Consider the following 12,157-nt stretch of genomic DNA (forward strand, 5'->3'; position numbering starts at 1 on the left):
TTTTGGATACTTGCCTTAAGGTTTGTCCTTACTATAGTTGGAGAGAAACTATCGATATGTTGACGTATCACCCCTAGACATGTGTAACTGTTAATAAGTCATTTGGTAGTTAAGGGTAGTTATGTGATTGCATATTGATTGATTGTAAAGTCACTCTACACCTAAATTGAAGAGATTAGCTTTTTTTAATAAAAAAAAATGAAGCAATTAACTCTTTCTAAAGAGAAAAAATAAAAATTGAGTAAAAAATTAATTTTCCTCCTCTCTCCTCTTCGTTAGTCGCCGCCACCATCATCGCAAACCCCAAACTACAAATAAATTATACTTATCCACCACCATCACTACCTTTAAGGTGTGTTTGGCATATGAGATTATGGGGTACTAAAATTCTGTTCACGTTAGGTTAATACTAATACCATGTTTGGAAAATTTTTACAAGGGATTAAGGGGTATGCTAATGCAGCAACTGCCGCATTAGCGTTTTGCTTTTGCTTCTTTTTTTTATGCTTTTGATTTTTTAATAAATAACATAACTTTTTAATTTTATATAATATTAATTTTTCTTTTCTTTTTTTACATCATAATTATTAATATAAATTAATAAATTTATTATTTATTATTCATATTTTAATTTTTATTATATTAAAAATATTACTAAATAATGTATTATTTAATTATATAATAATTAATATATAAAATTGATTAATAAAAACTTATATAATATATAAAAATAAGAATATAACTTGATATTAAATTATTTAATTATATTATAGTAATTAATATATAAAAATTTAATATAAATATTAAAAATATTGATTTATGAATAAATTTAAATAATATTAATCTAAAATTAATACTAATAAAAATAATAATATAAAATATCATTACGTTATGATATTATTTAGAGATTATTTGATTGAATTATTAACTTCGATCTTTATTTCACATGTTATATATTTAGAAAATACTGAAAAATAAATGTTATGTTGTGGATTATAAGGCTATAAGTTTTAATCTTTATGAAAAATTATTATTTTTATTATTTATACTAAAAAATAATGTTAAATTTCTAAAATTTAAGACTTCTATATTTTGTATTTTTCTAGGTGCTAATAAATATTATTTTCTAAATATATAATTTAAGTTAATCACAAAAAAAATTAATTAAGTACAGTGTAGCACCAAACATTATACAATATTGTTATAATACAATACTAATGCAATACAGTATAATACAATACACCAGCATCAAAATAATTTAATACATCATAATACAATACAGCATGCCAAACGCACTCTTAACCCATAGCCACGACAATTCCTACCAATCATAACCTTTAAACACCACCACACAAGCACAAACCTTAGTCGCTGCCATTATTAACTTGCAAAACCCTTCATGCTACTGCTTGCCAACAACCACAAACCGTGGCGCCACCGTCGCCCACTAACAATCCCCAAGCTGCGAGTTGCCCCATCCACCGCCTACCGACACTCAGCACTGTGCCAAGCCACAGTCACAACCGTGTCAACCACACCACCAGAAGCCAAAACAAAAAAAAAGAGGTCACGACTGGCTGGCTTCCTTTTTCTGGTTTAATTTTATGTATTTTTTTAGTTTATTTTGTTGTTACTGCTAATATTGATGTTATAGTTAGTGTTGATGATAAGTAGGGATGAAAAAAAAAGCTTGGATCGGCCCAACCCATTCCTACAGACTTTGGCCTCGTCTTCGCACATGAGGGTGAGGACAACAAGGGCTTGGAAAAAAAAGTTCGGGCTAGGCCCAAGCCCTCTATTTAAAAAATAAATAAATTTATAAATTCAAATTTAAAAAATAATAGAAAATTATAAAAAAAAAAGTAAACTTAAATTCATAATTTATATATCAATAATGAATAAAAAAACTTAAAATTATAATACTAAATTCTCTTTTTAAGTGTTAATTAATTAAGAGAGTGCTTGAATTAGAGAATTCAGTACTAAAAAATTAAATATGTTAGTTACTTTATTTTCTTTATTTATTATTTTATTTTAAAATATTTATTTTCTTTAATTCATTGTTAATTATAACAATTTTATTATTATTAACTCTTTTCAGGTTTATAATAATTTTAAATTTCTTTTTTTAACAAAAAAAGTAAAAGCCCAAGTCTAGCTCAACCTCACACTTCTTATCTAATAAGTTTGAGAATGGGCTTGAAAAAGCCCGGCGCAAGCCCTAAATTTGCCAACCCTATTGATAAGGCGCTAAGTTAGATTCAAACTCACTTTGTGAAATTAAAAGGCACGTATTTTGGTATTTGAGTTCACAAAGGTTTATTTCAAAATCCAATTAATAAGATTTGAAGAGAAATTTGTCGAATTTGGATTCAAATGGATTGGATTTGAAACATTGTATTAAAATCGAATTTAAATGGGTTGGATTTAAAGAGAAGTGTATTGAATTTGGATTCGAATGGTTAAATTGGGAATTAGATAAGAATAGTGGCAAATAAAACCAAAAATTATGGTAATTTTGGTAGTTTGCTGAGAGTATTGAGGAAAAGATTTTTTATTTTATTTTAATGAGTTTCTGGTTGTATTTGAATAATCAAAAGTTTAAGTTATATTTTTCGGTTTGGAGTCTTTGAGTTACTTTAGTATCATTTCTAAGAAAATTAAGAAAACGAAAGGAAGTAATGAATTTCATGATATTTGTTTAACTTCAATTTTGTTGTTCAGAAGTTACCCTTATTTTGGGTGGTATAAACAATTACTTTTATTTTTACTCCATAAAACAGTGAAAATGTTGTCAAATCGTGTACCTGGTGCAAGGGAATTTTGGTACTTTCAAAATCAGCTAACAGTCATACTCGCCCGAAAGGTGATATATTAATATATCATTAAAATTTTCTCCACGTATAGCAGGACAAAGGTATCCAAAACTTATCCATTCACAAAAATACCATTAACACATTTTAAATGTATGGTTAATTTCTCTTGACATTGTGACCGCGGACCGAAAACAACGCAACAGTAAGAAATAATAGTAACCTGCAGATGAACGCATAAATATGTATTTCGATGTATCATTTCCACAAGTGGGACTTTTATCAGTTCAACATCCCAGTCCTTCGCCCCTTGCTGTTCTTTTTGGTCTACTGAAAAGAATTTACAAAAGGAACTTGGAAAACAAAATTGAAAAATTACAAAGGTGTGTATATCATCAATTCAAACTGAAACATAGAGCAGACAAGAAAAGGATCTTGGAAAGGAAAGAAAACAAAACGGAACATTGTTCTACCCCAACTTTCTTCAGCTTCTCATCTTAAAAAATGCAGGGAAATTCCTCGTTGAAGCACTAGGCACACCAGCACCTAAACAAAGAAGCTTGTAGATATAACTGCCGGATTATCCCCAGAAGCCAAAAATTTGACTTCAAGAAGAATTTCACAAGATACAGCAACTCCGAAGGAAAGCCCAAATGTGCAACAACCTGTAGTGACTGGCGGCACGAATAAAGTAGTAACCAGCAGGATAGATGTCCACTTGAGCATACAACTTTAAGAAATAATCCAGTATCATTCGACAGACTACATACAAAAGGTCTTCTCCAGAATGAAGTTCTCTGCCAAATGAACTGGACAACAATTTTTCCCCTCTTATATGATCACATTGTAGGCCCACTAAATCCTCAAATGTAGAAGTTCCACTACAGTATTCTCCTTTCACTTATACTCTGTAATGTTAAAAGTCCCTGTGGTATGAACACCCTGCAAGTATGATTCTAGTCGCCGCATTTATTGTTCTCTACAGAATACATTCTGCAACTATGCCTTTTCTAGCCTTCCACTTAGTTCAAGCTTCCCCAAATTGTTTTTTCCTTCTCTTTTAGAAATCAACCTTTCCTTCAAACAACTCTTGAGTCCCATATTCCCATCACTGAAAAAAATAAAAAAAATTTCCAAACTCCTATCTATAACTTGTACATTCCTCCTCTTGGGAACAGAGGGTGTCAATACACAGTATTATAACATCTACATGTCTGGGAAGTCTTCCAGTGTGTCTCTTCACCAAATAAAGTATGCATCTAAGCAAATAAAGAGGACTGACGAACTTAACAGACAATCAAGAATCAGCTCTAGCTGTAGTAAAAGAAGAAAGAAGACCTGCAGCTTGGGCAGGTAATATGTCACCAAATGTTGACATGGCAGACGCAGATCTATCCTTGAATATGCCCACTTGACCATCTGTTAACATGGATCCCAATTTCAGCGTGCTCTCTCCAAATCTGCTACCAACCTGGCCAGCACAAGTCAATTTTCAGAAACTTGCGTTTCCAAATTATACACAGTAGAACAACAAAATGTCAACTATTTCCTATACAGAGCTCAGCAATCATCTAAATGAACTAGTTTATTGGAACAAGCATAAATTACTCATAAATTCATGCATCAGTCACTGCTCTAGATAAAAGAACAAATCAATAAACCCACAGTAATTAATTCAACCCATGGATAAAAAGGATGAAGCTCAGGGAACCAGATGATAGCACTCCATAAACTAATCACATTAGTAGATAACTTTTGACTTTTGACATGGTTAAAGTAGATATAGTAGCTTCATTGGCTATTAAATATCGTAAAAGAATTCTTCAAAATAAACCCAATATGACGCTTTTTTATAAATATTTTTTTGCAAGAGTGCAGTTCAAACAAAATGACAACTGTATATCTTATAATCAATGCCGCTCTTCAGTTTTTTCAAGTTATCCAAATAATATTTAGACTAGTTCTATACTTTAAAGTTTTAACTGATAAAGCAAAAGCTTGTTCTAAAATCAACATTAAGAACGTCTTGCAACAAAATTCAATGGTTAAAGAGCTATTAATCAAAGAAATAAAGAAAATTGATACATGGTACATGATCAACATATAAATCATTATCTTTGCATAAGTTGATCTGTCCAAAATTTCTACCAGGACAGCAGGACTATGTCAATCAGCAAATTAAGACTTCAGGGATGACAAACCATTCTAACAGGCAAGCTTTAGCTGTTCAGCCACAACAATAATTTGACGATAAACAGGATTGTATTAGACAGGCACACTGACCTGCATAAAAGACTTTAAGAATGGTGTTGCTACACCAAAGCTTGAGTTGTCATCCAAATTAATATTTCCAGAAAGCTCTCCATTCGTATAAGCTTTCCAGGTGGCTCTCGAAGAGATTTCATCCAATAAAATTGGAGCAGATGTTTTAGTTGTTGCTCTTGAAGACAAAGCTGGAGCACTGGATGACCAAAAATAATGTTAAAGAAACCCAAATTTAAAAACCGAAAATTTTAGGTAGAAATTGATTGAGTTTGGAGACGAAGAATCTGTGTCCATGTGTGTTTTTAGAGATAGACAACATAGGATTTAATGAAAGAAATCAAAGCACCAACCTAATTGGAAGATATTTGAAGCGAGGAACTGTAGAGCATCTCATGATATTTGACTCGGAATTAGTAGGCAGTTTCTGAACAGTGTCTGTGTACATCCGGTTAAGTTGCACAAAGAACCCAAAGAGAACAGCATGCCTAACATATGCCTGCTTCTCATTCTCCCTCAGATATGGCTCATACCTTCAATGATGTAAGTCAAATTATAAACCAAAAGTAATAGATACTCAAGTATGCCTTAATCCAACATATGAAAAAGAAGACTTCTCACGGTTAGATTCAATGCTCAAAAGAAAATAAATAATCATAAACACAACAAAACAGGAGCCTCTACAACGCAAATTGCATGTATGTCAAAATTATAGAAGCTGTTTGGTCAGTTGTGATAGCGGATTTGTGGTACACTTAAAAAATATATCTATTTGTTGGAAAACCTGTTATGAAAAATTGGAATATCATCACAAGCACACAACTTTTAGACAGCAAAGAAATGTCAATGTCTGGTGAGAGAGACTATTACTGTAACATAAAGAATGATCCTTCTTGTAATGTCCAAGTCCGAAATATAAAACTTGCAGAAGCCAAAAATATAGAAAATTTGAAGTAGCTAAGCTTTGAATTGACACCTAAAAAATTCTATATAATACTTCCCAGCATTTTCCAAGCTTCTTTCACAATTTATTGCTAAATGTATTCCAGTAATTTCTATTTTTGACAGCAAAACTCGACATGAAAAGGGGAACACATCAACCATGATTTTTGACAAAAACGAGTTCCTAGACAATTGCCCAGTCAACATTTATGCTCATTTAAAGAAAAACACTGAATAGCTTTTGTAATAATCCTTATGAATACTCAAAAAATAGATATTCATAATTTAATTTACTATGGAGGGGTAGAAAATCATACGTAAGCCAGTCAATGGGATCCAATCTTTGTGAAAATCTATTAATTAAGCCATCAACATGCTCTCTCATGTGCGATTTTGTTTGGCTTTGATCTTGCTTCCTTCTGAAAGAAAACTTTGCCTTCGAATTTTTGGATGACTCATTTCTATTGCTATCACCTCCAGATAAAACGTCAGCAGAAAATCTCAAGTCAAACAAGACTTGCAAAACTCCTTTCTCTGACACTTGCGATTCATGTGCCTCTATAGTAGAAAGGAAGTTCCTATAAATGCCTATGACCTACAAAATTGAGAAAGAGTAGAATTATTTTTAGACAATAAACAAGAATAAAATTTTATATTAATTAAAAATGAAATTATACTATGAACCAACAGTCAAAGTACGTATACATAATCAAAGAGAGTCCCTGAATTCAAGAATTAAAACAGAATGGCTCAGGACCAATAAGTTAAGAAAACTAATTAAAATCCATGTTAGAACATCGAGACTGAACAACAAATCAGTGGAAAATTGATGAGCAACCTAAGCTCAAAGAACACAGAAATGTGACTAGAAAGGGCAGATATATCTTGTTTTCTGAAAAACAATAAATATAAAAAATCTTCTTCCAACCAGAGCTACAACTAAAATCAGCAGTAGCCATAATTTGAAACAATCTACAAGGATGCATTTGATATATGAAGGAATGCCCTCAATCTCAAAGGAGTGGCAAACAAAAGAAACCCAAAAGTAGCACCATATTTCCTCCATTGTTAATTTATGATAATCCTGGTTTTTCTCAATCAATTGGAAAGTTTAAAATGATTGATTCATTTCAAAATGAGAAACCAATAAATAGCAATTATGAAATGAAGTTTCCCAGAGATCCTTCCAGGTTTCTAGAACATCATGATTAGAAGGGACTAAAAATAAAACATGCTATAATCAGGAACAACAAGTGAACAAATCAAAGACACATATGTCATGCCATAATGTAGAAAAGGGGGAAAAAAAAAGTCTTCTCACTGTAGTTCAAGAGACAAAAGGCTCACTACAGGGCACTTCCGAAAGGGAAGGTGAAGAAAAAGTGTCAAAGGCAACATTTAATTTACAGCACCCAGATTTGAATACAAATTTGAGGATGTTTATACGGAAGAATCAGATTAGAGAAAAAAAAGATAAATATACTTTATTCTTTTAACTACGTAACAAACATCTAAATAACTAAAACACAAACATAGTTTAACGCATAATGACAATGGGACAATGTAGAGAAAGTTCAAATATAACAATACAGCAATAACAAATTCAAATAAACAGAATTATTGCTGGGGTTCATGGGTGAACTAGTAAACACAACGTCAACTCAAGCTGCATACCTTTTCCAATAAACGTGATGAAAATTTTTGCAAAATTGATTTGTCAAGTACATGACCACCAATTCTATGAATTTCTTCACATGCTCGACACAAAAACGAGATGATGTAGAGTGAAGGCATGGATGGAAGTGAAATTTTCATCTCCGACTGGCTCTCATCAGATTGTTCTTGCTTCACCACTGTCTCTTCCCACCCCTGCCCAATAATCAGAAGATGAGACTCATACATTGACAACATACTTTCATAATAAAAACAACACCATATAAATAAACTGTAAGCTGCACACAATACTGATTACCAGTAATTAACCAAAGGGAGAATTAATCTGTACATCAGAGAACATGTTTTCCCTTTTCTTTCTTTCTTTTATTATTATTATTATTATTATTATTATTATTATTATTATTTATTTTTGGGATAATAAATGATCAAGGTTTTCCTTAACAAAAAAATAGAAAAAGAAAAAGAAGAAAAGGAATGGTAATACGTATACACAAGTTCGAACGGAAATATTTGAGCTGGATGTGATAAATACAGCTAAAAGGAGGATTTTTAAGGCTCTCAAAATGCATGAAAATATAATGTAGATGCCCACATCCATCTTTCCAAATGTTCCCTTACGTAGACCAAACTGGATTGCAAAAATAACCAACTATCAAAGGCACTGCCAGTGCCAAAAAGTGAAGTCTTGGGAATTTTGAAGTCCATAGGGACAGACACAGAGAGAACTTTCCAATGCAATTTTTCAAAAACATAATACCAATAAAGTCCATTGGGTTTATTTGGAACAACACTACATAATTTAGGAGCATTTACACAAAAAGGAACACACATGCATCCCCTTCCAGTAAATGTAATTAACAGGTACTTAAATTTTCCTCCATGAAATAAGAAGGATGCACTCCTGCCAAAAGCATCACCTTTGATATGTCAAACCTATAAGGAAAACTGATACTTAAAATCTGAGAGACAGGGACAGAAGGAAGGAACCATTCAATAAGATAATCCTTTTGAAAAATCCCAATCCATCATGACTTGAAAAGTCCCACCATTCAAATTAAACTAAAATTGATGCATACACACACCAACAAGCAAGAAAATAGGAAAAAAAGAAAAAAGGGAAGTAGCTTATTCCTGTCAAGTAGCACTGTGCTATGAAATAAACAGCATAAACTATTGTTCCAAATCTTTAGGCAAAATGTGTTCCTGTCTCCAGAATGGACTATTCACCTGCCCTTACTCAGAGAGAAAACATCATACCACCACCCATCATTGTAGTCCAAGGCATATATTATAGTACATCATACATACATGTGTGAGTGTGTATTACTAGTGCAAGAAAATAAATCAATAAAAAATTCTTTAAGTAAATGGTACTGACCCTCAAAGAAGTAGTTGCTGACAATCCATCATCTTTTCCCAGATCTCGAGAAAGAATGAAAGAAAGCTCATCGGATAACCACGTTATCCACAAGCTGTGAGCTCTAATACAAAGATCTCGGGTGGTTCTAGTAAGTTCTTTAAGCTTCGGGCTTTCACTTTCATTTGTTCCAAGCAATGCAGCAGTTGCAGCCGAAGTTTGTCTTCTAGAGCCAGTGGGAATTTGCTTTCCAGGGCTATCAGCCATTGACGAATCAGTAGCCACTCTAGATTGCCTCAACAGGGGTGATAACTTATCAAAAACTGCAGCCACAGTCTCCTTTGCCCAAAACCTTGGAGAACCAAGTATAACTGGAATATGCTTTGAGTGGTTCTGAAATGCAAACAAAAGGCGCCCAATAAAAAGGGATCTTTCAACAATGATTGCTGTCGGCACAGACTCAGTGCCACTTTCTATGGCAGCATACAAATTATCAAGCTCCCTCTTGAGTTCCATCAAAATTGTTGACATGCTTTCATAACATTTATTTTGTAGATATGGAGCCAGATCCTTCAACCTCAGAGGTGCCTTTGGAGACTCTAAGAAACTCAGTAGGTCCTCAAGGACATTCTGACAGCAGCTATCCACTGCATCTCTGATTCGACTGACTTCAAGACCAAAATAGGCATTGAGACAATTCTGAAAATCATTATCTTCGGGCAATGCTTTATGCCCTAAAACGACACCAGCCTTCTTTACAGTACTATTAGGTTCTATAAACCAAACACCACCACCAGTAGAAGGCCGGTTCAAGTATGCCTGGAAATCAACCAGTTCACCATAATTATCCCCTCCTATCACCTGAATGGAGTTTGCCACATTCACCACTCTCGATAAGTCCTCAAATCCAGAATCAATGATCATTTTCATCCTCCGAACAAAAGCATCTTCAAAAATCTCATCCCAAAGATCTGAATCGGCTTTCAAAATGAGCTCGCGGATCCTACTCCACGGCAACTCAATCTCTGAGCCAAATACACTCTTAAGCCAATCCAAACTACCCTCCAAAACCTGCTTACTATCCATCGTCTCACGTATTGACTTCTCAGCTAATCCAAGCTCTTTACCAGTAGTAATCGTATCAATTAAAAACTTGCCATTAATCTTATTGACAATTTCCCCACCACATTCTCTCAACCAACTGAAACAAGTTTTTGCAATATAATCTTTATCGAGAATCACCATTACAGACTCTAATTTATCCCTAAACAACTTCCACAACCTAACCTCCTCATCAGGATTTGGAATCCCACCAAACAATTGAGAAGCTGGCGGGGAAGCTAATATAACTTTATAAAACAAAGGCATATCATTCAATACTTGCAAAAACAACTCCCCTACTTGAGCTACTGTGATCTGAATAACTTTCATGACTTGACAAAAAACAGAAACAACATCAGAAGAAGTGAAATTAGCATTACCACCCAATGTCTGAAGAATCCAAGTTTTTCTAGTCTCCAAGAACAAGCCGAGAACCTGCTCCGGATCCAGTTCATCTATCACTGCAACAGCAGCTAAAGCATCAGCATAAGCCTGAATTCCCAGCCCATTGTCAAGCAACCGCTCTCGACCCCTCTGAGAAATCTGCACCTTAAAGCTCTCCACAATTTGGCATTGATGTTGTAACAAAGGGAAATTCAAGTGATCCACTTCTTTATTAACATCGAGTAAGATGTATTGCACGTGCTTGGCACGCACGTACCTCGTTGCCGCCTCCAAAAACATGGATTCATCCAAACAACCCCAGATATTCTCCGGCGTATCAACTAAGTACTTGACACGACACGCAATGCCGTAGATTTTAAGTCGGTTAGGGTTAGGGTTTGCCAACTTGGGGGTGGTAGCGGTTTCGGCCGACAAAGAAAGAGACAGAATGTGAGAATGAATTGAGGAAATATTGGATGAAATAGATTCGCATGATGACTTCATAAGAACGATGGAATCGGCCGAGTCGATCAAATCTCGGTAACGCGTGCCGACCAATTGGCGCAGCTCCTCCTGCTTTTGCTGGATCTGTTTCTTGGTTGTGAGTTCCACATTACGGATTTCGGATATCGGTTTCGTACGGAATAGACTCTCGGCGTCTCCGTAGCCGCCGCCGCCGCCGCCGTGCGCGGCAACTCGGTCTTCCCCGCTTGATAATCTCATGGTCTCAAAGTAGGAAAATAAAATCAATCACCCGTTCATTAGAATTTGTAAACAAAGAGAATTATTTTTTTTCCCTCCAGATCTGGCTAAGCTGTTTTATAATCGACAGATCTGAAATTTTGTCATACAATTTAACTAAACCTCCGCGCCTAAATTTTTACATTCCATTTTTGTTTTAGTCAGTTTGCTCCTTGTACTTGAATTTAACTGAAACTCCAAGCAATATCAAGACGAGGATTTGCTGCTACCCGATCTGACCTTATTCCGTAAGAAAATGGGCAGAGATCTTGATTTACCAAAATATCCCTGTCAATGTTTAAAAAAATTTCCTCTTATGTATTTTTTTAATAATAATTTAAACAAAATAATAAAAATGTTATGAATGTTTTAGTGTTGGATCGATTAATTTAATTTTTAAATCAAAGCAGTTAATATTTATTAAATATTATCATATTGTAACTTTTAAATTATAATTACCCAACCTCAATACTAAATGGAGTTTTATTTTCTTATTTCATATTGAAATTATTGTAATAGCATCTACTTCCCTAAAATTTGTCCTAATTTCTATTATGAACCATATTTTCTACATTTACGTCAAACTCTTATGGAATAATCAAATTGACTTGTGAGGTGTAGGGATATTTAGTTTGATTCAATTTAATAATACATATTAGGTTATTCATTCATTCATAAAATGAAATTATTTCATTAAAATTGATTATTATCTTATACACAATAATTATTGATTGATGATACATCCTTGAGATACAAAATTAGTATACAACTTTATAGTTTATAAACAAATCAAAATTAGTGTACAGAATTGTATGAAGTATTTTCAAATAGATCATTTCAATAGGCCATCACTAATTTAAAAAAAAAAAAAAAATCATCC

The 12,157-nt window shown here is 33.5% G+C and overlaps 1 protein-coding gene across 1 annotated transcript; it reads right to left on the reverse strand.

Moving 5' to 3' along the window:
* Positions 1-3,043: 3,043 nt before the first annotated feature.
* On the reverse strand, positions 3,044-11,502 carry LOC102625779 (conserved oligomeric Golgi complex subunit 1). The gene is made up of 6 exons (XM_006468578.4): positions 9,073-11,502; positions 7,692-7,886; positions 6,335-6,612; positions 5,429-5,608; positions 5,097-5,274; positions 3,044-4,284 (listed from the first exon to the last, which is right to left on the reverse strand). Exons 1-6 carry the CDS (start codon positions 11,257-11,259, stop codon positions 4,111-4,113), a joined length of 3,192 nt encoding a protein of 1,063 aa, XP_006468641.2. The 5' UTR covers positions 11,260-11,502; the 3' UTR covers positions 3,044-4,110.
* Between the last annotated feature and the right edge of the window lie 655 nt (positions 11,503-12,157).

The sequence above is a fragment of the Citrus sinensis genome, chromosome 2, assembly GCF_022201045.2.
Source record: "Citrus sinensis cultivar Valencia sweet orange chromosome 2, DVS_A1.0, whole genome shotgun sequence".
In the NCBI taxonomy this organism is placed as follows: domain Eukaryota; kingdom Viridiplantae; phylum Streptophyta; class Magnoliopsida; order Sapindales; family Rutaceae; genus Citrus; species Citrus sinensis.

Excerpts from the sequence above, each read along its gene's own strand:
- LOC102625779 (XM_006468578.4), bottom strand. The coding sequence starts at position 11,259 with ATGAGATTATCAAGCGGGGAAGACCGAGTTGCCGCGCACGGCGGCGGC. Across the intron at positions 7,887-9,072 it reads CAGCAACTACTTCTTTGAGG|GGGTGGGAAGAGACAGTGGT; the intron begins GTCAGTACCATT and ends ATTATTGGGCAG. Across the intron at positions 6,613-7,691 it reads CATCACGTTTATTGGAAAAG|GTCATAGGCATTTATAGGAA; the intron begins GTATGCAGCTTG and ends TCAATTTTGTAG.